The sequence below is a fragment of the Pimephales promelas genome, chromosome 13 (genome assembly GCF_988280905.1).
Source record: "Pimephales promelas chromosome 13, fPimPro1.hap1.1, whole genome shotgun sequence".
NCBI lineage: Eukaryota > Metazoa > Chordata > Actinopteri > Cypriniformes > Leuciscidae > Pimephales > Pimephales promelas.
Genome location: NC_142781.1, coordinates 14,856,692 through 14,873,850, shown reverse-complemented (window position 1 = coordinate 14,873,850; position 17,159 = coordinate 14,856,692). Strand labels below are relative to the sequence as shown.

At 39.8% G+C, this 17,159-nt stretch overlaps 1 protein-coding gene across 1 annotated transcript in view; it reads right to left on the bottom strand.

Moving 5' to 3' along the window:
- Positions 1–17,159, bottom strand: part of mysm1 (Myb-like, SWIRM and MPN domains 1) — a 64,643-nt gene that overhangs the window by 1,803 nt on the left and 45,681 nt on the right. Inside the window, exons 2-17 of the mRNA XM_039692952.2 lie at positions 8,347–8,419; positions 7,571–7,641; positions 7,407–7,472; positions 6,687–6,759; positions 6,499–6,597; positions 4,983–5,412; positions 4,681–4,888; positions 2,990–3,120; positions 2,785–2,888; positions 2,499–2,576; positions 1,519–1,604; positions 1,319–1,373; positions 869–919; positions 697–771; positions 366–554; positions 146–278 (exon numbers count right to left, since the gene is read on the bottom strand). Of these exons, the coding sequence (XP_039548886.2) occupies positions 146–278; positions 366–554; positions 697–771; positions 869–919; positions 1,319–1,373; positions 1,519–1,604; positions 2,499–2,576; positions 2,785–2,888; positions 2,990–3,120; positions 4,681–4,888; positions 4,983–5,412; positions 6,499–6,597; positions 6,687–6,759; positions 7,407–7,472; positions 7,571–7,641; positions 8,347–8,419 (1,922 nt within the window). The remainder of the gene's footprint in view (positions 1–145; positions 279–365; positions 555–696; positions 772–868; positions 920–1,318; positions 1,374–1,518; positions 1,605–2,498; positions 2,577–2,784; positions 2,889–2,989; positions 3,121–4,680; positions 4,889–4,982; positions 5,413–6,498; positions 6,598–6,686; positions 6,760–7,406; positions 7,473–7,570; positions 7,642–8,346; positions 8,420–17,159) is intronic.

Below are 17,159 nucleotides of genomic sequence, written 5' to 3'. Positions count from 1 at the left end.
GTTACTTTATTCTTTAACAGCAGCCATGACTCTAGTGCTACCCACAAAGACCATGAAACATTTACAGAACACTGATTACCTACAGTAATATATTAAGTATTAAAGCTGCTGTGAATGATTTGTAAGTGAATGCGCTGAGACATACTCAGAGATCCAGAGGGTCCGCTCTCCTCCTCTACCAGCAGACAGGTGGTCTGAGAAAGGGGCGAGGGGTTACTGGGGTTATACGGGCTGACAATCACCCCGATAAATGGAGCACCTCCTCGAGAGAAATAACTCTGAAATAAAAACAGACAGCGAGAATGTGACATGTAAACAAAGACACCATCCTAGTCATGCTACAATGCAATATATAGATCTGTTACCTGGTATTTAGCCTGAGTGTCAATGTCTCTGAGGGAGGGGTTGGGGTCGAAGGCTGGATGAGAGTGGTACCAACCAACCACACTGTGACCTTTGACCCCGAGCAGCTCAGAGGCCTGAGTCTGAGAGACGGGGTCCATCTCACACTGCAGACCTGTGCTCAGGCTGTTACATGGTTCAGCTGCACAGATCTACACCAAGATCATGGATTTATTGCAGCGTACTTAAACTTAACATGAATAACGATGAGCCGCTCTGGATAAAAGAATCTGCTAAATGAATAAATGTAACTTATTGAAAAACAGTTGATTATGAGTCCATGAATTCACTGACCTTTAACACCTTCTCTTCCTCTTCATATGTTCCTCCTAGAAGGCCAATAACCTCTCCCATTGACACATGAGCATGCTGGGTAAGGATTTGATTATTAGTGCCACATAATACAACACTGAGGAATGAATAAGAGAGCAAAAAAGAAAAAAGGCTGAGATAGAAACCAACTTACTATGTCCATGACAACAAGAGCCTCGGCACAAACGATCACTCTGAATGGTTCCTGAGTCAGGAAGACACAACAGACAAAATATGTTCCTTCATTTCTATACAACAAAAGGAACTACAGTCTTAATTGACCATCACTGAGGTCCAATCATAGTTTTTTAATTAATATTTTAAATGAGTTTTCGTTTTCATTTTAAATTTAAATTAAATTTTAATAATAAATGTTCTTTTATTTCAGCTTTAATTTGAGTTATTTTAGTATATCAGGTTAAACTAAAAGAAAATTTAAGTTTCCTTGGCAAATAAAAGAAATAAAATAAGTTAAAAAAAATAATGTTGTGTCTTATTTCAGTTAACATTAATTTCCTTTTTTATGAGTTTAAGTTTACAGTAATAACCCTGGTTTTTATGCATGAAAAGACAGAACAGAGATATGATGAAATGTAAATATTACCTGTTTTTCCTCTCCAAAAGCTTTGCAGGGAATGAGCTGGAATGGATCAAAAGAGCTGTAGAGGACAAAGACAAGGAATAAATCCAGATGTGATGTTCACTCTTTATCTGACTATTCACGGAGTTGATAACAAAACCACATGAACAAAATCACTATACAAACTATTAGCTATTCAGTTTTGTAAGGGAGCGTGTTTTTACCCTCTTTGTTTGGGTAGTTTAGATGGTTTTGGTCCTTTCTTCTTCATCTCCTCTCTTCTGATGGCCAGCTCCTCTGCGCTCAGATGCTGGATGACAAAAAAAAATAAAAAATACATAATCAGGGTGCAATAATGAGGATGGGCAAATATAAAATTATTTCTTTTAAAAAAATATCATAAAAATAAGTAAATAAATAAATAATTACCAAAAATTTTTTTTTTTTTTAAACAATGTTTTATAAGCCACTTTAACCTTCAAATGGTCTTCGTTTCCTGTTTACACTTCTGGGCTTCGGGGTTTATACGACCCCAACAATTGATTGAGTAAGTGTACAAAAAATATACATTTTTAATAATACAAATAATATCATTTTTTTGGTTTACTTCTCATCTATTCATTAATATTATGTTTTTGGAGATATAAAGAACTTTTGTATCCATATACCATACAATTCCTCAACTACACCATTAACTTGCATATGAAATATTTTTTTTTTTTATGATACATTGCATTTATGGCTTCATTTCTGTGTAAAAATTTTCAGATTTATCGGATTTTTTTTTACACACGAAGAAAATATATTTAGTTTTTTTTTTCCACATTTCCCATTCATTTCAATGTGGGGTCAATATTGACCCCGAAAACCAGAAGTGTAAACTTTTTTTACATACCTTCAGAACAACCGAATCAAACCCAGTTTTTTTGTGTGTGTGTATAGATAGATAATGTGTGAAAAATCATAAAATCTTATACCACTGAGATGAAAGGAACTTTTTTTTTTTATTAAGTAAAAGGCGATTGGGGTCGTATAGACCCCATGACCCGATTGAGGGCTACACAACATATAAAACAATAACCTTTGTCAATGTCAATCTTAAACATAGATCCTGATCATATCAGGCCATAAACAGAATCTTGGAGCAATTCTCTATTGAGTATATTTCAAATCTAAGACGAACTGCAGATTTAGATTTTTTTACCTCATACGTCTGACCCTCCAGATCTTTAGCATCACACCAATTCCCCCACACGTCCCGAATGCGACGCTTTCTTGTGCGCTGCAAAAAAGAAATAAATAAAAATGTATGTATATATATATATATATATATATATATATATATATATACACACCAAAATATATTAGAGCAGAGGTTCTTAACTCTGCAGTAAAGTGGATCGAGTGCCAGAGTTCAGAACCCCTTTATTAGAAGGATAATGCACAGATAATGATGAGAACAGTAACACTGATCTGTAACTCGCTCTTACCATAGACTGCAGTCTCTGGGCAAGATGATACGCCTCCATACGGTCTTTGCTTTCCTTTAGCCGAGAGCGGTCAACCAGCCGCGGACGGTTATATATAGCCTGATCTACAGAGGAAGAAAGAACGAGTTTAGGGAGGGAAAATGTACTCAAGAAAGCAGGACATAGAAAAAAGAAAAGAGCAAACTGACTGAGCAATAAGCATTACCGCAGTTGAAGTTAATAGCTCCTATGAGCTCCAGATAAGTGTGTATCCGACCGATGCAGTTGACATCCCCACAATTCTTCAAGCCTGGACGCACTGATGTCTTGTTCAGGTACTTGGGTTTACTTCTCTCCCTGTACATACATCAGAGAAGTTCATTTTACAGACTGGAGTAATTATGCTGAAAATTAATCTTTGCATCACAGGAATAAACTACATTTTAGAAATAATGAAATTTACTAAATATACTATAGAGAGGACCTATTATGCCATATTTCTTGAGTTTGTTTTGGAGTCTACTAGAATAGTTTTGATGCTTGAATGTTGAAAAAACACATTATGTTGCACATATTTGACATTGTTGCAGCACCTCTCTTCAAAGTCTGTCAGTAACGCCAGAGAATGTCTAATAAGGGGAGAACTCCCACTCACAGTAAACTTTCGGGTTCTGAACTGGTTGCAGTTCCACTCTGGAACCATATGAGGGCGCTCACAGGACGAGTGCAGAACGAATGGAGGTCTATGGAGAACCAAAACCCCTCAAAATCCACTTTTCTCAGGATATCATTTTTTGTCTAGTAATTTGAATGTTGTATTAGAAACAAGATGTAGAGAAATGACCCATTTTTGGGTGTTAGATTTTTTAGTGTCACTTATTTGCTTTAAAAAAGTAAAAAAAAAGTCACATTGGTGCTTTTGCGCGCTGCACTTTATTTTCTCTCGAGACAACTGACAGGTAAATACACGTGCTAGAAGAGTTTTGGAAAACTAAAATTCTTAACATTCTGGTCCCGCTTCGGATGCTACGATGCCATCAAGCGGTATCTCTGGTCGTAATCAGTACTTCATTGACCAATCAGCGTCCATTAGCAGAATGGTAGTGTAGTGTGTAATGGGCAACAACAACTCAACCTGTAGGAAATCGAAAGGACATAAGTACTCGTTCCTTCAACTATTGACCTATAAGCCATGTTGAACTTGCAAAACCTACAACCACATCTGAGATTTCTCAACAGCAATCGGGTGAAAGAGACAAATTTAGCCATCTAGCTCCATAGACTCCCATTCATTTGGCACTCATGGGCGACCACTCCCAGTGGAACTCTGGTGGAACTACAACCAAAATTTGGTACAATAGGACTTAATAGAGAGTGGCCAGGCTCTCCGTAGACGTGCTCTGGAGCTAATAATTCAACTCAACCAAGCCTCACCCCTTTATTTAGCGTATGTGGGAATTATTTAAATGAGGAATATTGTTTGTTTCCAGAAGAAAACTCAAGACTACAATGGAGGCATTTCAGGGAGTTCAGAAAAAGTCCTTTACTGACATCAAGAACGACTCCCTTTCGAGTGACTATGTGATTTGTAACTTTGCAAACCTTTTCATGCTCAAGCAGCAACATTACACACTAAAGAAAGTTGAACATTTTAAAATGTCCTCTTTAAAATAACTTGTATTTTTTTAATTGTAATAGTATTTCAAACAAACAAATGCAGCCTTGGTAAGCATAAGAGACTTATTTAAAGCATTTTAAAAAATCTTACCAACCCCATTTTTTTTGTAATAAAAAAAAACAACCGGTTCCCTGAAATATGTGACATTTTTACTGTTTCATTGTCTTACAAAAACTCTGTCAGGACAGACGATGTACACAAGAAAAAGTTCCTCAGAATCATACAGAATAAAGTCTCACCACTGGTCCAGGATGAAATTGCGAATTTTTAGATATCTCTCCGGTGTTTTTGATGGACGCCCCTCAAAGAATTCTGGGATGGCTTGCCGCTCCTCTTCTGTGATTGTGTTTAAGTCCAATATAACCTCCTGTTCAGGAGCTCTCAGCTCCTCTTCCTCCTCCTCCTGGTCTTCCTCCACCTCCTCCTCAGGACCTGATTCAATCTTATCTGGAGTAAAAGAATACATTCCCCATAATTGTGCTAATGCTGATGGATTGCTATGGTTACAGAGATTAAATGAAAGCTAGTGATGCCAAAGTACCTGCTCCTTCAGTGCTCTCCTCCCCAGACAGGCTGTGTTTGCCTGAGATGAAGGCCCCACTTGCCTCCTCCGGATCTGGATCAATAGCAATTTGAGGGATGTTAGCGTTTCCATCTGAATCAGTGTCTCCTTCTGCAGCGTTGGATCCTGATTCAGAGAGAGGGTTTAAAAGTACGTCTGATGGGGGTGTCATTGGACTGGGTTCTCCTTGGTGGTCACAATCTAAGGAGCCTGAGGACTCTGGCTTCAATTCAGACTGAAACCAATCATCACTGAAGTCATCGGTGATGTCAACGTCCTCATCGTCAGAAAGTCGCTCGATGCGTACAGCATTGGTCAGGGCTGAGACGTGAGGCTGGATCGAGGGGACCAACGTGGTGTCTGAAGTCACATTAGAGGAGGGCACGTCGACAGGTTTGTCTGTTTTAGGCTGGAGGTGAAACACAAAGCATAAAATCACTACTAGTACCACTGATAAAAAAGAAAATCGTTTGCCTCATTTTATTTAATCATATTGTAAAACACATTAAGAATGAATGTGAAGTATGAACATGTTTTACATTTGATAAGGCTTGTTGAAAAACAGGAAATGGTTTGCTATGCTACCCTTCAAATGTTTGGTCAGTAAGGGCCCTTTCACACCTACCCTGTTTGGTCTGGACTTTCGGACTTTTCAGTTTGGTCCGAATCAAAATTATAGGTGTGAAACCTCCCCAGGACCACGGTCCGGACCAAACGGTCCGGCGAAAAGAGGTAGTCTTGGTCCGGATCAAACTGAAAAAAGGTTTTGTTTCGTTTATAGTGTGAAAGCATTTATGTATGGTTCGGAATTTCAGACCTTTTACAGGAAGTTTCCCAAAAAGCCGAAAAAAAAACAAAAAAAACAGAAGGTGGCAGGAGAAATGAGCTGTGTTGCACATGCGGAGATGAGGAGACAAGGTTTTTAATTAAAGTACGGTCTGATGACATAAGAAGTCAACTTGAGTCTTCTCCTCCTTTCCTGCCGGCGACGATAAAATGTTCGCATGACGAGGACATTCATTTGGCAAATCTGAACTAGCCTTGTGTATAGTTGGTGCTGCAGGTAATTGTGCCATAAAAATAACAATATAGTTGCAACGATATGCGTCTGTTCGTTCACGTTGTCAAAGTTACCCGCCGAATTGACAGCACGCTGACGTCAGACTCACGTCCATTTACAAACCAATCAATGTCAAGGTGCAGCCCACATAGATGATGACGACAGGACGCAAGTATGTCACGTAAAGTTTTATAGTGCGCTTGCATTATTTCAGTGTGAAACCAAACCAAAACTTTCTGAAAGTATAAAATGTATCAAAACATGAACTTTCAGGTGTGAAAACGCCCTAAGAAATGAATGTTTTTAAGCAAAAAAAAAATATCATGTTGGTTGTCTTTATATATAGGATTAATATACATGAATTCGTTCAATTAGCCTTAAACCCATCTGAACCAAAGACATATGGCTAAAGTCATAATGTGGAATTAAGCATACCTTATTTTTGAAGTACTGTCTAGCATAGCTCTTCACCTGTAGAACCGTTCTAGTGCCGATCAGTTTGGCGATTTTGGTCCATCTCTGGCCAAATTGAGCCTAGAAACGATAAAAAACGATACAATTCATTTCCTTTTATAAGAGAGCATGCTGTATATTATTACAGCATATATGTTCAGAAAACGTACCAGTCCTTTCTCAAAGAGATCTTTCTCCTCTTCAGCCCAACGAGTTTGTGCTCCAGAACTTTTCACCAATGACCTACAAAGACATTCTGAATGAATGAATATATATATAGCTTAAGGGACTTCTTGCAAAAAACATTAAATGAAGTCCCTAATGCTCATCAAGCCTGCAAAAATTATGTAATATGAAAAAATATTATGTAAGCAATAAGGTACTCGAGGCAAGTGCTGTATCGTGAATAAGTAACGGCTGAAGTGACTCCGCTTCTCGTTGTGAGTAACAACGCAATATATTAATTGTAATATACTTTAAAATATTTATAATTTATTTCTGTGATTTTCAGCATCATTACTCCAGTCTTCAGTGTGACATGATTCCTTCAGAAAACAATGTAATATGCTGACAGTTGTGCTGCTTAATATTTTTCTATAACCTGTGATACTTTTTACGGATTTTTCACTGAATATAAAGTAAATAAAAAATTTAAAAACGCATTTATTTAAAATATAAATATTTTGTAACTGAAATTACTCTAATATGGAGCCTCTGATGAATAAAAGATTTAAAAGAGCAACATTTATTTCGAATTGAAATATTTTTAACAATTTAAATGTCTTTAAATTGAATGCATCCTTGATGAATAAAAGTCTTTCAGACCCCAAACCTTTGAATGGTAGTGTGGGTGTTTACATATTCATGAAACATGAAAGAGGGGAGCTCACCTTTTGACTTTGGTCTTCTCATTGGTCCATGCTACCTTTGGTGCTTTCTTACTGGCAAAATAATACCTTTCTTAATTAAGAAAACAACCACACGCTTTTAATGAATGATGACAACCAAACATGAAGAAAATGAGGAAGAATCGTTGTGATGTTCAGAAGGATACTGTTCCTCCAGCAACATGCTCTCAATGGCCTCTCTGTTCTCATCGCTGATGGAACTGTCCAGCGTCCACGGCTGAACACACACAAAAACAACAACACATCATTTCCATTCTCAGATTCCCTTCATATAGGCCCTGTTTACACCAGGTATTAAGATTGATCGGATCACAAATAGACATGAGAGACACAATCCTTTTTACACCTGGTGTTGTAATCCGTCTCTTTTGTCCACTTTGCTACAGTAAATGTATGTGATTTTTTCAGATCTTTCGATCTAATGAACGAAACAACCTTGAGCAATTTACTATGGATGCGCCCGGAGACGACGGAAAAACATACAGAGAGCATCAGCTTTAGTTTCTGCTCTGACAGCCGCACGACCAAACGAACACTGTGAGTGTGTGTTAGAAATCTGAAATGGAGAGAGAATACTGAGCTTAGTGCGTTTACATCTTTAAACCAAACTTGGGTCTTCAGCCGACAAAGTTTAAATCCCATCTGGCTAGTGCGCTTCCTATAACTCCGTTTACTCATAAGCAAGGTAGGCGGACTCTTGTGGTTGTTCCAACACATTCGACCACATGAGAACTTAAACCACAGCAATGCGGTCAAATGTGTTTTCGACTACCTCTGGAAGTGGTCAGAATCTGACAAGCTCGAACCATTTTAGACCCGTTTACACCCATATTTAGAGTCATCCACTTGTGATCGGATTGACGAAAACACTTCTACCAGGTGTAAATAGGGCCATAAGGTTTTCAATTTGGGGTTACTTTACCAGTACACTGCTGTTCGTCTTCCATGCAGACTGCAAGTATTGATCCTGGAGAACCTCAGCACTGCTTAGGTCACTGTAAAGAGAACATACAAATAATAAAAGATGCGGTTAAGAATGAGTAAACAGTCATTATTTCAAAGAACAAACAAGAACACAGTTCTTTAATGATCTCTTCACAAGGGAGAAAAGTGGAACGCTGAAAGTAACAAAGAAATATCTGGAGGGTCACTTGAAGACGATACACTCTGACCCAAGACGGCACAAACAAATCTCAGTCCCACCAGACCAGACATCCCACCAATCAATTCTCCAAAATATCAAATGGATATTCCCCCTCCAGCTTGGAAAGAGGTGGAAAGCTTAGTATATCACACAAGATCAACATCAACCTCAGGGCCAAATGGAGTCTGGAGGTGTTCCTGGGACACCAGGTATCATCATTGAGCCACCTGAATGTCGTGGGCTCATCAACGGAGTGGGGGTTCAATCTTCAACTGGCTGGCAGGAGCTGCCACTGGGAGGTCACGTGACCTGCCAGTGGCTGGCTGGCAGCTGCCAGTGGTTGTCTGTCTATCTGCCTTTGGCAAGTTTCAGAAACCATTGATTTTTGACAGTTTTTGTGTTTTATGTTCCTCCCTTTATAGCTCATTTATTATTTATCTGTTGAAATTATTGTTATTAGTAGTAGGATCGCAATTTAATAGTCAAATGGCCGTGATCCGACTGGCAGTACAGACGCTCAGCCGCGGGTGATCAGCGAATATAAAGCGTTGCCTGAAACTCTCGCTAAAAGGAAATAAATTGTTTTCTTATTATGAATATAATGTCATGCCTTTATTCTTGTGTATGATTGGTGTTTTGGGTACTGTTGTCCCGATTAAACCAGTCAAATGGCCGTGATCCGACTGGCAGCTTGCAGACGCTTGCTGGACGCTCATCCAGCCAGCCGCGGGTGATCAGCGAATATAACGCGTTGCCTGACACTCTCGCTGAAAGGAAATAAAAAATTTCTTATTATGAATATAATGTCATGCCTTTATTCTTGTGTATGATTGGTATTTTTGGGGCCGTTTATCCCGATTAAACCAGTCAAATGTGCCTGCCTGTGAGTGTCAGGCTTGCAGCTGCCAGTGGTTGTCTGTCAGTCTGCCTTTGGCAAGTTTCAGAAACCATTGATTTTTGACAGTTTTTGTGTTTTGTTGTCCTCCCTTTATAGCTCATTTATTATGTATCTGTTGAAATTATTGTTATTAGTAGTAGGATCGCAATTTAATAGTCAAATGGCCGTGATCCGACTGGCAGTACAGACGCTCAGCTGCGGGTGATCAGCGAATATAACGCGTTGCCTGACACTCTCGCTAAAAGGAAATAAATTGTTTTCTTATTATGAATATAATGTCATGCCTTTATTCTTGTGTATGATTGGTATTTTGGGGCCGTTTATCCCGATTAAACCAGTCAAATGGCCGTGATCAGGCACATTAGACTGGTTTAATCGGGATAAACGGCCCCAGCGCCGCTTGGAGCACTCGCTTGGAGCACTTAACGGATAGGCGAACTAGACCAACGTCTGCTCCTACTTTACCAAGTTGCACATCCAATGCAAAGAAGTAGGGCTGCAACTAACGATTATTTTGATAATCGATTAATCGGACGATTATTTTTTCGATTAATCGATTAATCGGATAAAAAATTTATTTCATTTTTTTTGTTTATTATAACTAAATAAAACCCTAAAACCCTAAAAACCACACTCTTTTGTGTGTTAAACAATCTTCTTAATACAGACAACTTCATTATATAGAAAAACAACAAATAAAAAAAATATATATGACTATAACCTATGACAAAAATGCTATTGTAAACTAGATTAGTGGATAACTCAGAAAAACTTAGCCTAGAAAAATCACAAGTGCACAATAATTTTATAAAATCTGAACATTTAGTGAAAAAAACATTCCTTAGTGGGGAAAAAATAAGAGACAATAAGTGTAGCACTATCTCTGGTAAAACGTTACACATTGCTCTTTGTATTGTTCATGAAAAACATCGTAAAAATCAGATGCACAGCTGTTTAGTGAGGAAGCAATATTGACTGTGTATTATACAGTATCTTTGCAATAGTTTATTCAGCCTTTTCTTTTAACAGTTTTAAATTTCATTTAGGCTACTGTGCACGTGAAGAACAATTATACTGCGCCGAGTCTACTCTAGTGTTGTGATCTAACAGACACTCAGTAGAAAGTGATTAAGTTACAGCAATAAAAGTCTAGCAAGATAGTCATTATATTACGAAACCATAGACCTTTATCTACGGATCAATTATAATAATAACATTGAATCATCTTGGAAAGAGTTTCATCATGTTAACTGTTGTAACGCGACGCGCTGTTTGAACACCGAATAGAGAATGACTGACAGCCGCAGTGGAGGGAAAAGCTTACGTTAACTTGAATTTAATGACTTAAATATACATTTCTATCTCACATTATACTACAGTATGGCTTCATAAAGTATACACGATTAACGCAGGTCACCTATTTTGGTTTCAAAACGGCGAATTTGCCCAAAGGTGAATGATTTTCGTGTATGCTGCATATTGATAGCGGTTTCCTGATGCCCGCAAATTAGTTCAAACTCACGGAATCAAGAGTGCGCATGCGAGACAGAAGATAATGTGCTCCAAACCGTCCGTGTTGCGCACAGACCGGCGAGGGAGAGAGACTGCGTGTGTGCCTCATGAAGCGCACGTAAGAAGCGCATGTAAGAAGCACATGTAGCATGTAAACAATCCCCGTGACGTAATCAGACCAACTAATCGATAATGACATTCGTTGACAACGATTTTCATAATCGATTATAATCGATTTTATCGATTAGTTGTTGCAGCGAAGGCTGCACTGGACAGGGCAGCACAGCACCATAAGCACTAAAGCAAAGAGTTAATACAGTGACAACAGCATAGCGGCATAACCAAGTAGCCACACACAGAGTTAGCAGCAAAGGTAACCCTGCAAAAAGACTACTGCACAGTAGATGGTAACAGTTCCATAGTTCAAAATAACTCACTGAACCCACAACGCTATAGGCGGATCAACAAACTTGAACCCTGAACGAGTTCTGAGAAGACAGCCAGCAACCTAATCCCGTAGGTATTAAGCAAACAAAGCGTTGAAATCAGAGAAGAGTCTCTGTATAAAAAAGCACGTCCCTAGAACCATCCACCAAGCACACAAACAGCGGTTTGTCAGCCTGCTGCCCTACAGATCACAAATCTCTACAGGGCCAACATCACTCTGAGCATCGGCATATGCGAGGCTAACAGCTCAGCTGATAATGCAGGCAGAGATCCACCTGTGCTCTGAACGGTGTAAGCAACTTCGGAACGTAGCTAGATATCGAACGGAGAGTGACGCTGCAGTCACCAGGTCCAAGACGATGCGACATCAGTCACTAGAATGAGCGTAGGACTCCAAGTGCTCGCTGGGCGAGAGCCGGTGGTGAGGCCATCTCAGGGAGAGCTTCGTCTGAGCACTAGTTAGTGTGAAGTGTCTTGCTCAACTATTGGACTCAGCAGCAGAGCAGACACACACGAAGGTTCCACAGCTGAGGGCAGGAGTGCCAATCGTCTGTAGAACAGAACCTTCCCGAGGGGGATTGTCGTAGGCCCCGCATAACTCAAAAGTAAAAAATCAATGGTTTCTGAAACTTGCCAAAGGCAGACTGACAGACAACCACTGGCAGCTGCAAGCCTGCTGTGGACCTGCCACTGGCAGCGACTGGGGACCTGCCAGTGGCAGCTCCTGTGACCTGCCAGTCAGCCACTGACGGGTCACGTGACCTGCCACTGCCAGCGACTTGTGACCTGCCAGTGGACCTGCCACTGGCAGCTCCTGTGACCTGCCAGTGGCTGACTGGCAGCTGCCGGTGACAGCTGCCAGTCAGCCACTGACGGGTCACGTGACCTGCCACTGGCAGCTGCCAGTGACAGCTGCCAGTCAGCCACCGACAGGTCACGTGACCTGCCACTGGCAGCTGTCAGCAGTAGGGGTTCAATCTTCAACTGGCTGGCAGGAGCTGCCACTGATGCCGTGTCGTGTACTGCCAGTCGGATCACGGCCATTTGATTATTAAATTGCGATCCTACTACTAATAACAATAATTTCAACAGATACATAATAAATGAGCTATAAAGGGAGGAAAACAAAACACAAATACTGTCAAAAATCAATGGTTTCTGAAACTTGCCAAAGGCAGACTGACAGACAACCACTGGCAGCTGCAAGTCTGACACTCACAGGCAGGCACATTTGACTGGTTTAATCGGGATAAACGGCCCCAAAAATACCAATCATACACAAGAATAAAGGCATGACATTATATTCATAATAAGAAATTTTTTATTTCCTTTCAGCGAGAGTGTCAGGCAACGCGTTGTATTCGCTGATCACCCGCGGCTGGCTGGATGAGCGTCCAGCAAGCGTCTGCAAGCTGCCAGTCGGATCACGGCCATTTGACTGGTTTAATCGGGACAACAGTACCCAAAACACCAATCATACACAAGAATAAAGGCATGACATTATATTCATAATAAGAAAACAATTTATTTCCTTTTAGCGAGAGTGTCAGGCAACGCTTTATATTCGCTGATCACCCGCGGCTGAGCGTCTGTACTGCCAGTCGGATCACGCCCATTTGACTATTAAATTGCGATCCTACTACTAATAACAATAATTTCAACAGATACATAATAAATGAGCTATAAAGGGAGGAAAACAAAACACAAATACTGTCAAAAATCAATGGTTTCTGAAACTTGCCAAAGGCAGACTGACAGACAACCACTGGCAGCTGCAAGCCTGATACTCACGGGCAGGCACATTTGACTGGTTTAATCGGGATAAACGGCCCCAAAAATACCAATCATACACAAGAATAAAGGCATGACATTATATTCATAATAAGAAATTTTTTATTTCTTCAGCGAGAGTGTCAGGCAACGCGTTATATTCGCTGATCACCCGCGGCTGGCTGGATGAGCGTCCAGCAAGCGTCTGCAAGCTGCCAGTCGGATCACGGCCATTTGACTGGTTTAATCGGGACAACAGTACCCAAAACACCAATCATACACAAGAATAAAGGCATGACATTATATTCATAATAAGAAAACAATTTTTTTCCTTTTAGCGAGAGTGTCAGGCAACGCTTTATATTCGCTGATCACCCGCGGCTGAGCGTCTGTACTGCCAGTCGGATCACGGCCATTTGACTATTAAATTGCGATCCTACTACTAATGATTGAATGACTGTGTGGACACAGGTCCCATCTGAGAGAATGGCTGCAGGTGCCGGTGGGAGAGGGGCTGTTACAGTGCTCCTAATCTTTTGTTTACTCACTAAGATTTTAAAGCCTATTCATGTTGATCCAGCGCGGATGGTTGGTAATGTCGCTCCACCGCTTAATTTAAATAATTACCCGTCAAAATTTGAAGACCTGGGATACAAACAAACAAACAATGATCTGGCAAAGGCAAGCATTAGTTATGGAACTTATACACTGGCTGTGACTTTGGTCTACCCATCACTTTATAATAAGATTACCAAGATTAAAACAACAACATCGACTCAATCATCTCTCACAACTGGACTTATTATTGCAATATGTTTGATGTTATCCGGAGATATCCACCCGTGCCCGGGCCCGCACCACTTCGAGACGGCAAGAGAGGCTAACCCACGCACAGAGGACAAACGCGTCATTCATACCTTACAGGTATGTTCAGTTACGTCTCCGTTTTCCTCTGCACAACATCCTGATCCTCTGCTTTCTCTGCACCCGTTGTCAACTGTGGCTGGGCTGTCTGTCCGGGGAAGCGATGGCGGAGGTGTGGATGGCGTGATGCCGGGGCGGTCTGTCGGGGCGCTGCACGGGGTAACTCCCGGTCCGAGGGTGTGTGTCGATGCGTCGGGCGGAGGCTTTTGTCGTGAGTCCGTGGGTCAACAGTATGGTACAGCCTTTGTCTCGCATGGGAGCGGGAGGCATGATCCTGACATACAACAACAAACTTTTCCGAATGGCCGCTCCGTCACCATGGTACCGACCGTAAACAGGAAGCGGCTCAATCCAGGGGTAGCCAAACACCGGAAATGGGCGTTCTTTCAAACTGTCAATCACTCGAGAATAGTTTGGGACCCTAAGGCAAAACCTAAAGGTCTGCTGGGTGGGCATTTAAATATAAGAAGCATCATGTCAAAAACAGAACAAGTTAATCACCTGTTACTTGCATCAAATCTGGATTATCTCTGTCTATCTGAGACCTGGCTCTATAATAATGCCCCCTCTGCAGCACTTAAAATCCCTGGCTATAATATGTTCAGGAGAGACAGAGAAGGAGCAAAGGGTGGTGGTGTTATGATATACATAAAAAGCAACTTTCAGTGTCAGGAAATTCAATGGCTGAATGATAATGAACTGGAATGCTTGGGCTTAAATATCATACTATCGCCACAAATGTCTTTTACAATCATTGTGGTATATCGCCCCCCCTCTTCAGATGTCACTTTTTACGAAAAATTTGAAAAATTACTGAAAGAATCAAACTTAAACAAAGAGACCATTATTTTGGGGGATATCAACATAAACTGGGAGGACAAATCATGTAGAAAAAAACTAAAAAAAATAACTGACAAATTTGATCTAGTTCAATTGATCAAAGGACCCACTAGAATTACCTCATCAAGCAGCACCCAGATTGATTTAGCATTTACCAACCGACCTGAGAGAATATTTAAAACATACAATATGTTAGCTGGTCTTTCTGATCACAATTTGATACTTGTGGTAAGGAAGCTGTCAAAAAAGAGATTTGATTATTCTGTCAGAGAGCGTGAGTTTGTTGGAATTCCAAAAAATCACCAGGAAGGATTTAATAGAGCTGTCCAGCAGATTGACTGGGATCAAATATTGTTGGGAGCAAATTGTGAAATGGATTGTGAATCTTTTGTAGCGACAATTAAGAGAACAATTAAAGATTTTAGCTGTAAGGTTAAACATAAACACAATAAAAACATACTTCCCTGGATGAACGCTGACATAGTCAAATTAATGAAAGAGAGGGATCAGGCGTTAAAATATGCAATTAAAACTAAGTCAGTTAGTGCTAAAAAGCTGTTTACAACATTGAGGAATAAAACTATTAAAGCTATACGCAAGGCTAAAGCTAATTTTTTCTTGACTATAATAGAAAATGCAAAAGGGAACTCTAAAACAATTTGGAACCAACTTAAAAAACTTGTAGGACTGGACCCAAAAAGGAAACAACTTTCAGAAATTAAGATAAATGGACACATTACAAATAATATAGAGGAAGTTGCAGATGCCTTCAATAATTATTTTTGTGAATCTGTATCCACTATTGCCCAAAGCTTCCCACCTAACAATCTAAATACTTGTCTGATAAATAATTCACAGCCAATTTTCAATTTAGGGATCGTTACAGAATCTGAAGTCTTACAGACAATAAGAACACTAAAAGCTTCCAGAACTAGAGATATATTTGGCATAGATATGTGCATGCTGAAAGAACTCAGTTCCACATTATTAACACCAGTCACCAAAATGGTCAATCTCTCCATTACTGAGGCAGTATTTCCAAATGTGTGGAAGTTAGCTGCTGTCGTTCCAATTTTCAAAAATGGAGATCTATTATCAGTGGACAATTATAGACCAATTAGCATCACACCCACAGTGTCAAAAGTTGCAGAGAAATTAATTTCCAAACAAATATTAACACATTTGAATACCACTTCATTTTCCCTTCATTCAATGCAATTTGGTTTCAGAACTCAACATTCTACGGAAACTGCTAATTGTTTTTTCATAGAGAATATCAAACATTTACTGGATAAAGGTGGCGTGGTTGGAGCTGTTTTTCTCGATCTAAAAAGAGCCTTTGACACTGTAAACCATAAAATTTTATTAACTAAACTAAGCAAATTTAATTTTTCCTCAGATGCAATAAAATGGATAGAATCATATCTATCGAATCGCTCACAGTCAGTTCGGATCAGAGATTACCACTCACCGCCCCTTACCATGTCTACAGGGGTACCTCAAGGTTCTATCTTGGGGCCTCTGTTATTTTCACTATATATAAACGATCTCCCCTCAGTTTGTCCAGATGACTACATTCAGATGTACGCAGACGATACAGTCATTTATACTCATGGCAAAAACATAAAACAAGTTTCGGAAAAACTTACACAGTCTATGGCCCATGTTGCTGAATGGTTAAATCAATCCTGCTTAAAACTTAATGTAAATAAAACAGTATCAATGTACTTTTCAAAGTCAAACATTGCAAATAATCAAGCAGATATTTTTGTGATGGGGGAAAAAATAAAAGTTGTGTCAGAATTCAAATATCTAGGCATTTTAATAGACTCTAAATTAACTTTTAAATCACAGATAAAACAGGTCTGCAATCGAGTCAAATTTAATATTGCTAATTTCCGGTTCATAAGACCACAATTGTCACTTCAGGCAGCCAAAATGTTCATGTACAGTATGGTTCTGTCTCACATTACTTACTGTTTTACAACCTGGTCACAGGCAAATAAAACAACATTAAAATCTTTAGAGTCACTTTACAAACAGACAATTAAAATTCTGGATAAAAAGCCCTCAAGTTATCACCATTGTGCCATTTTACAGAAGCATAAGCTTTTAGGTTGGGAAAATGTCATCAAGTATTCAAATCTTTGTCTGTTATACAAAATCATCCATGGTCTGTCATCCCCTCCACTCAGTCAGT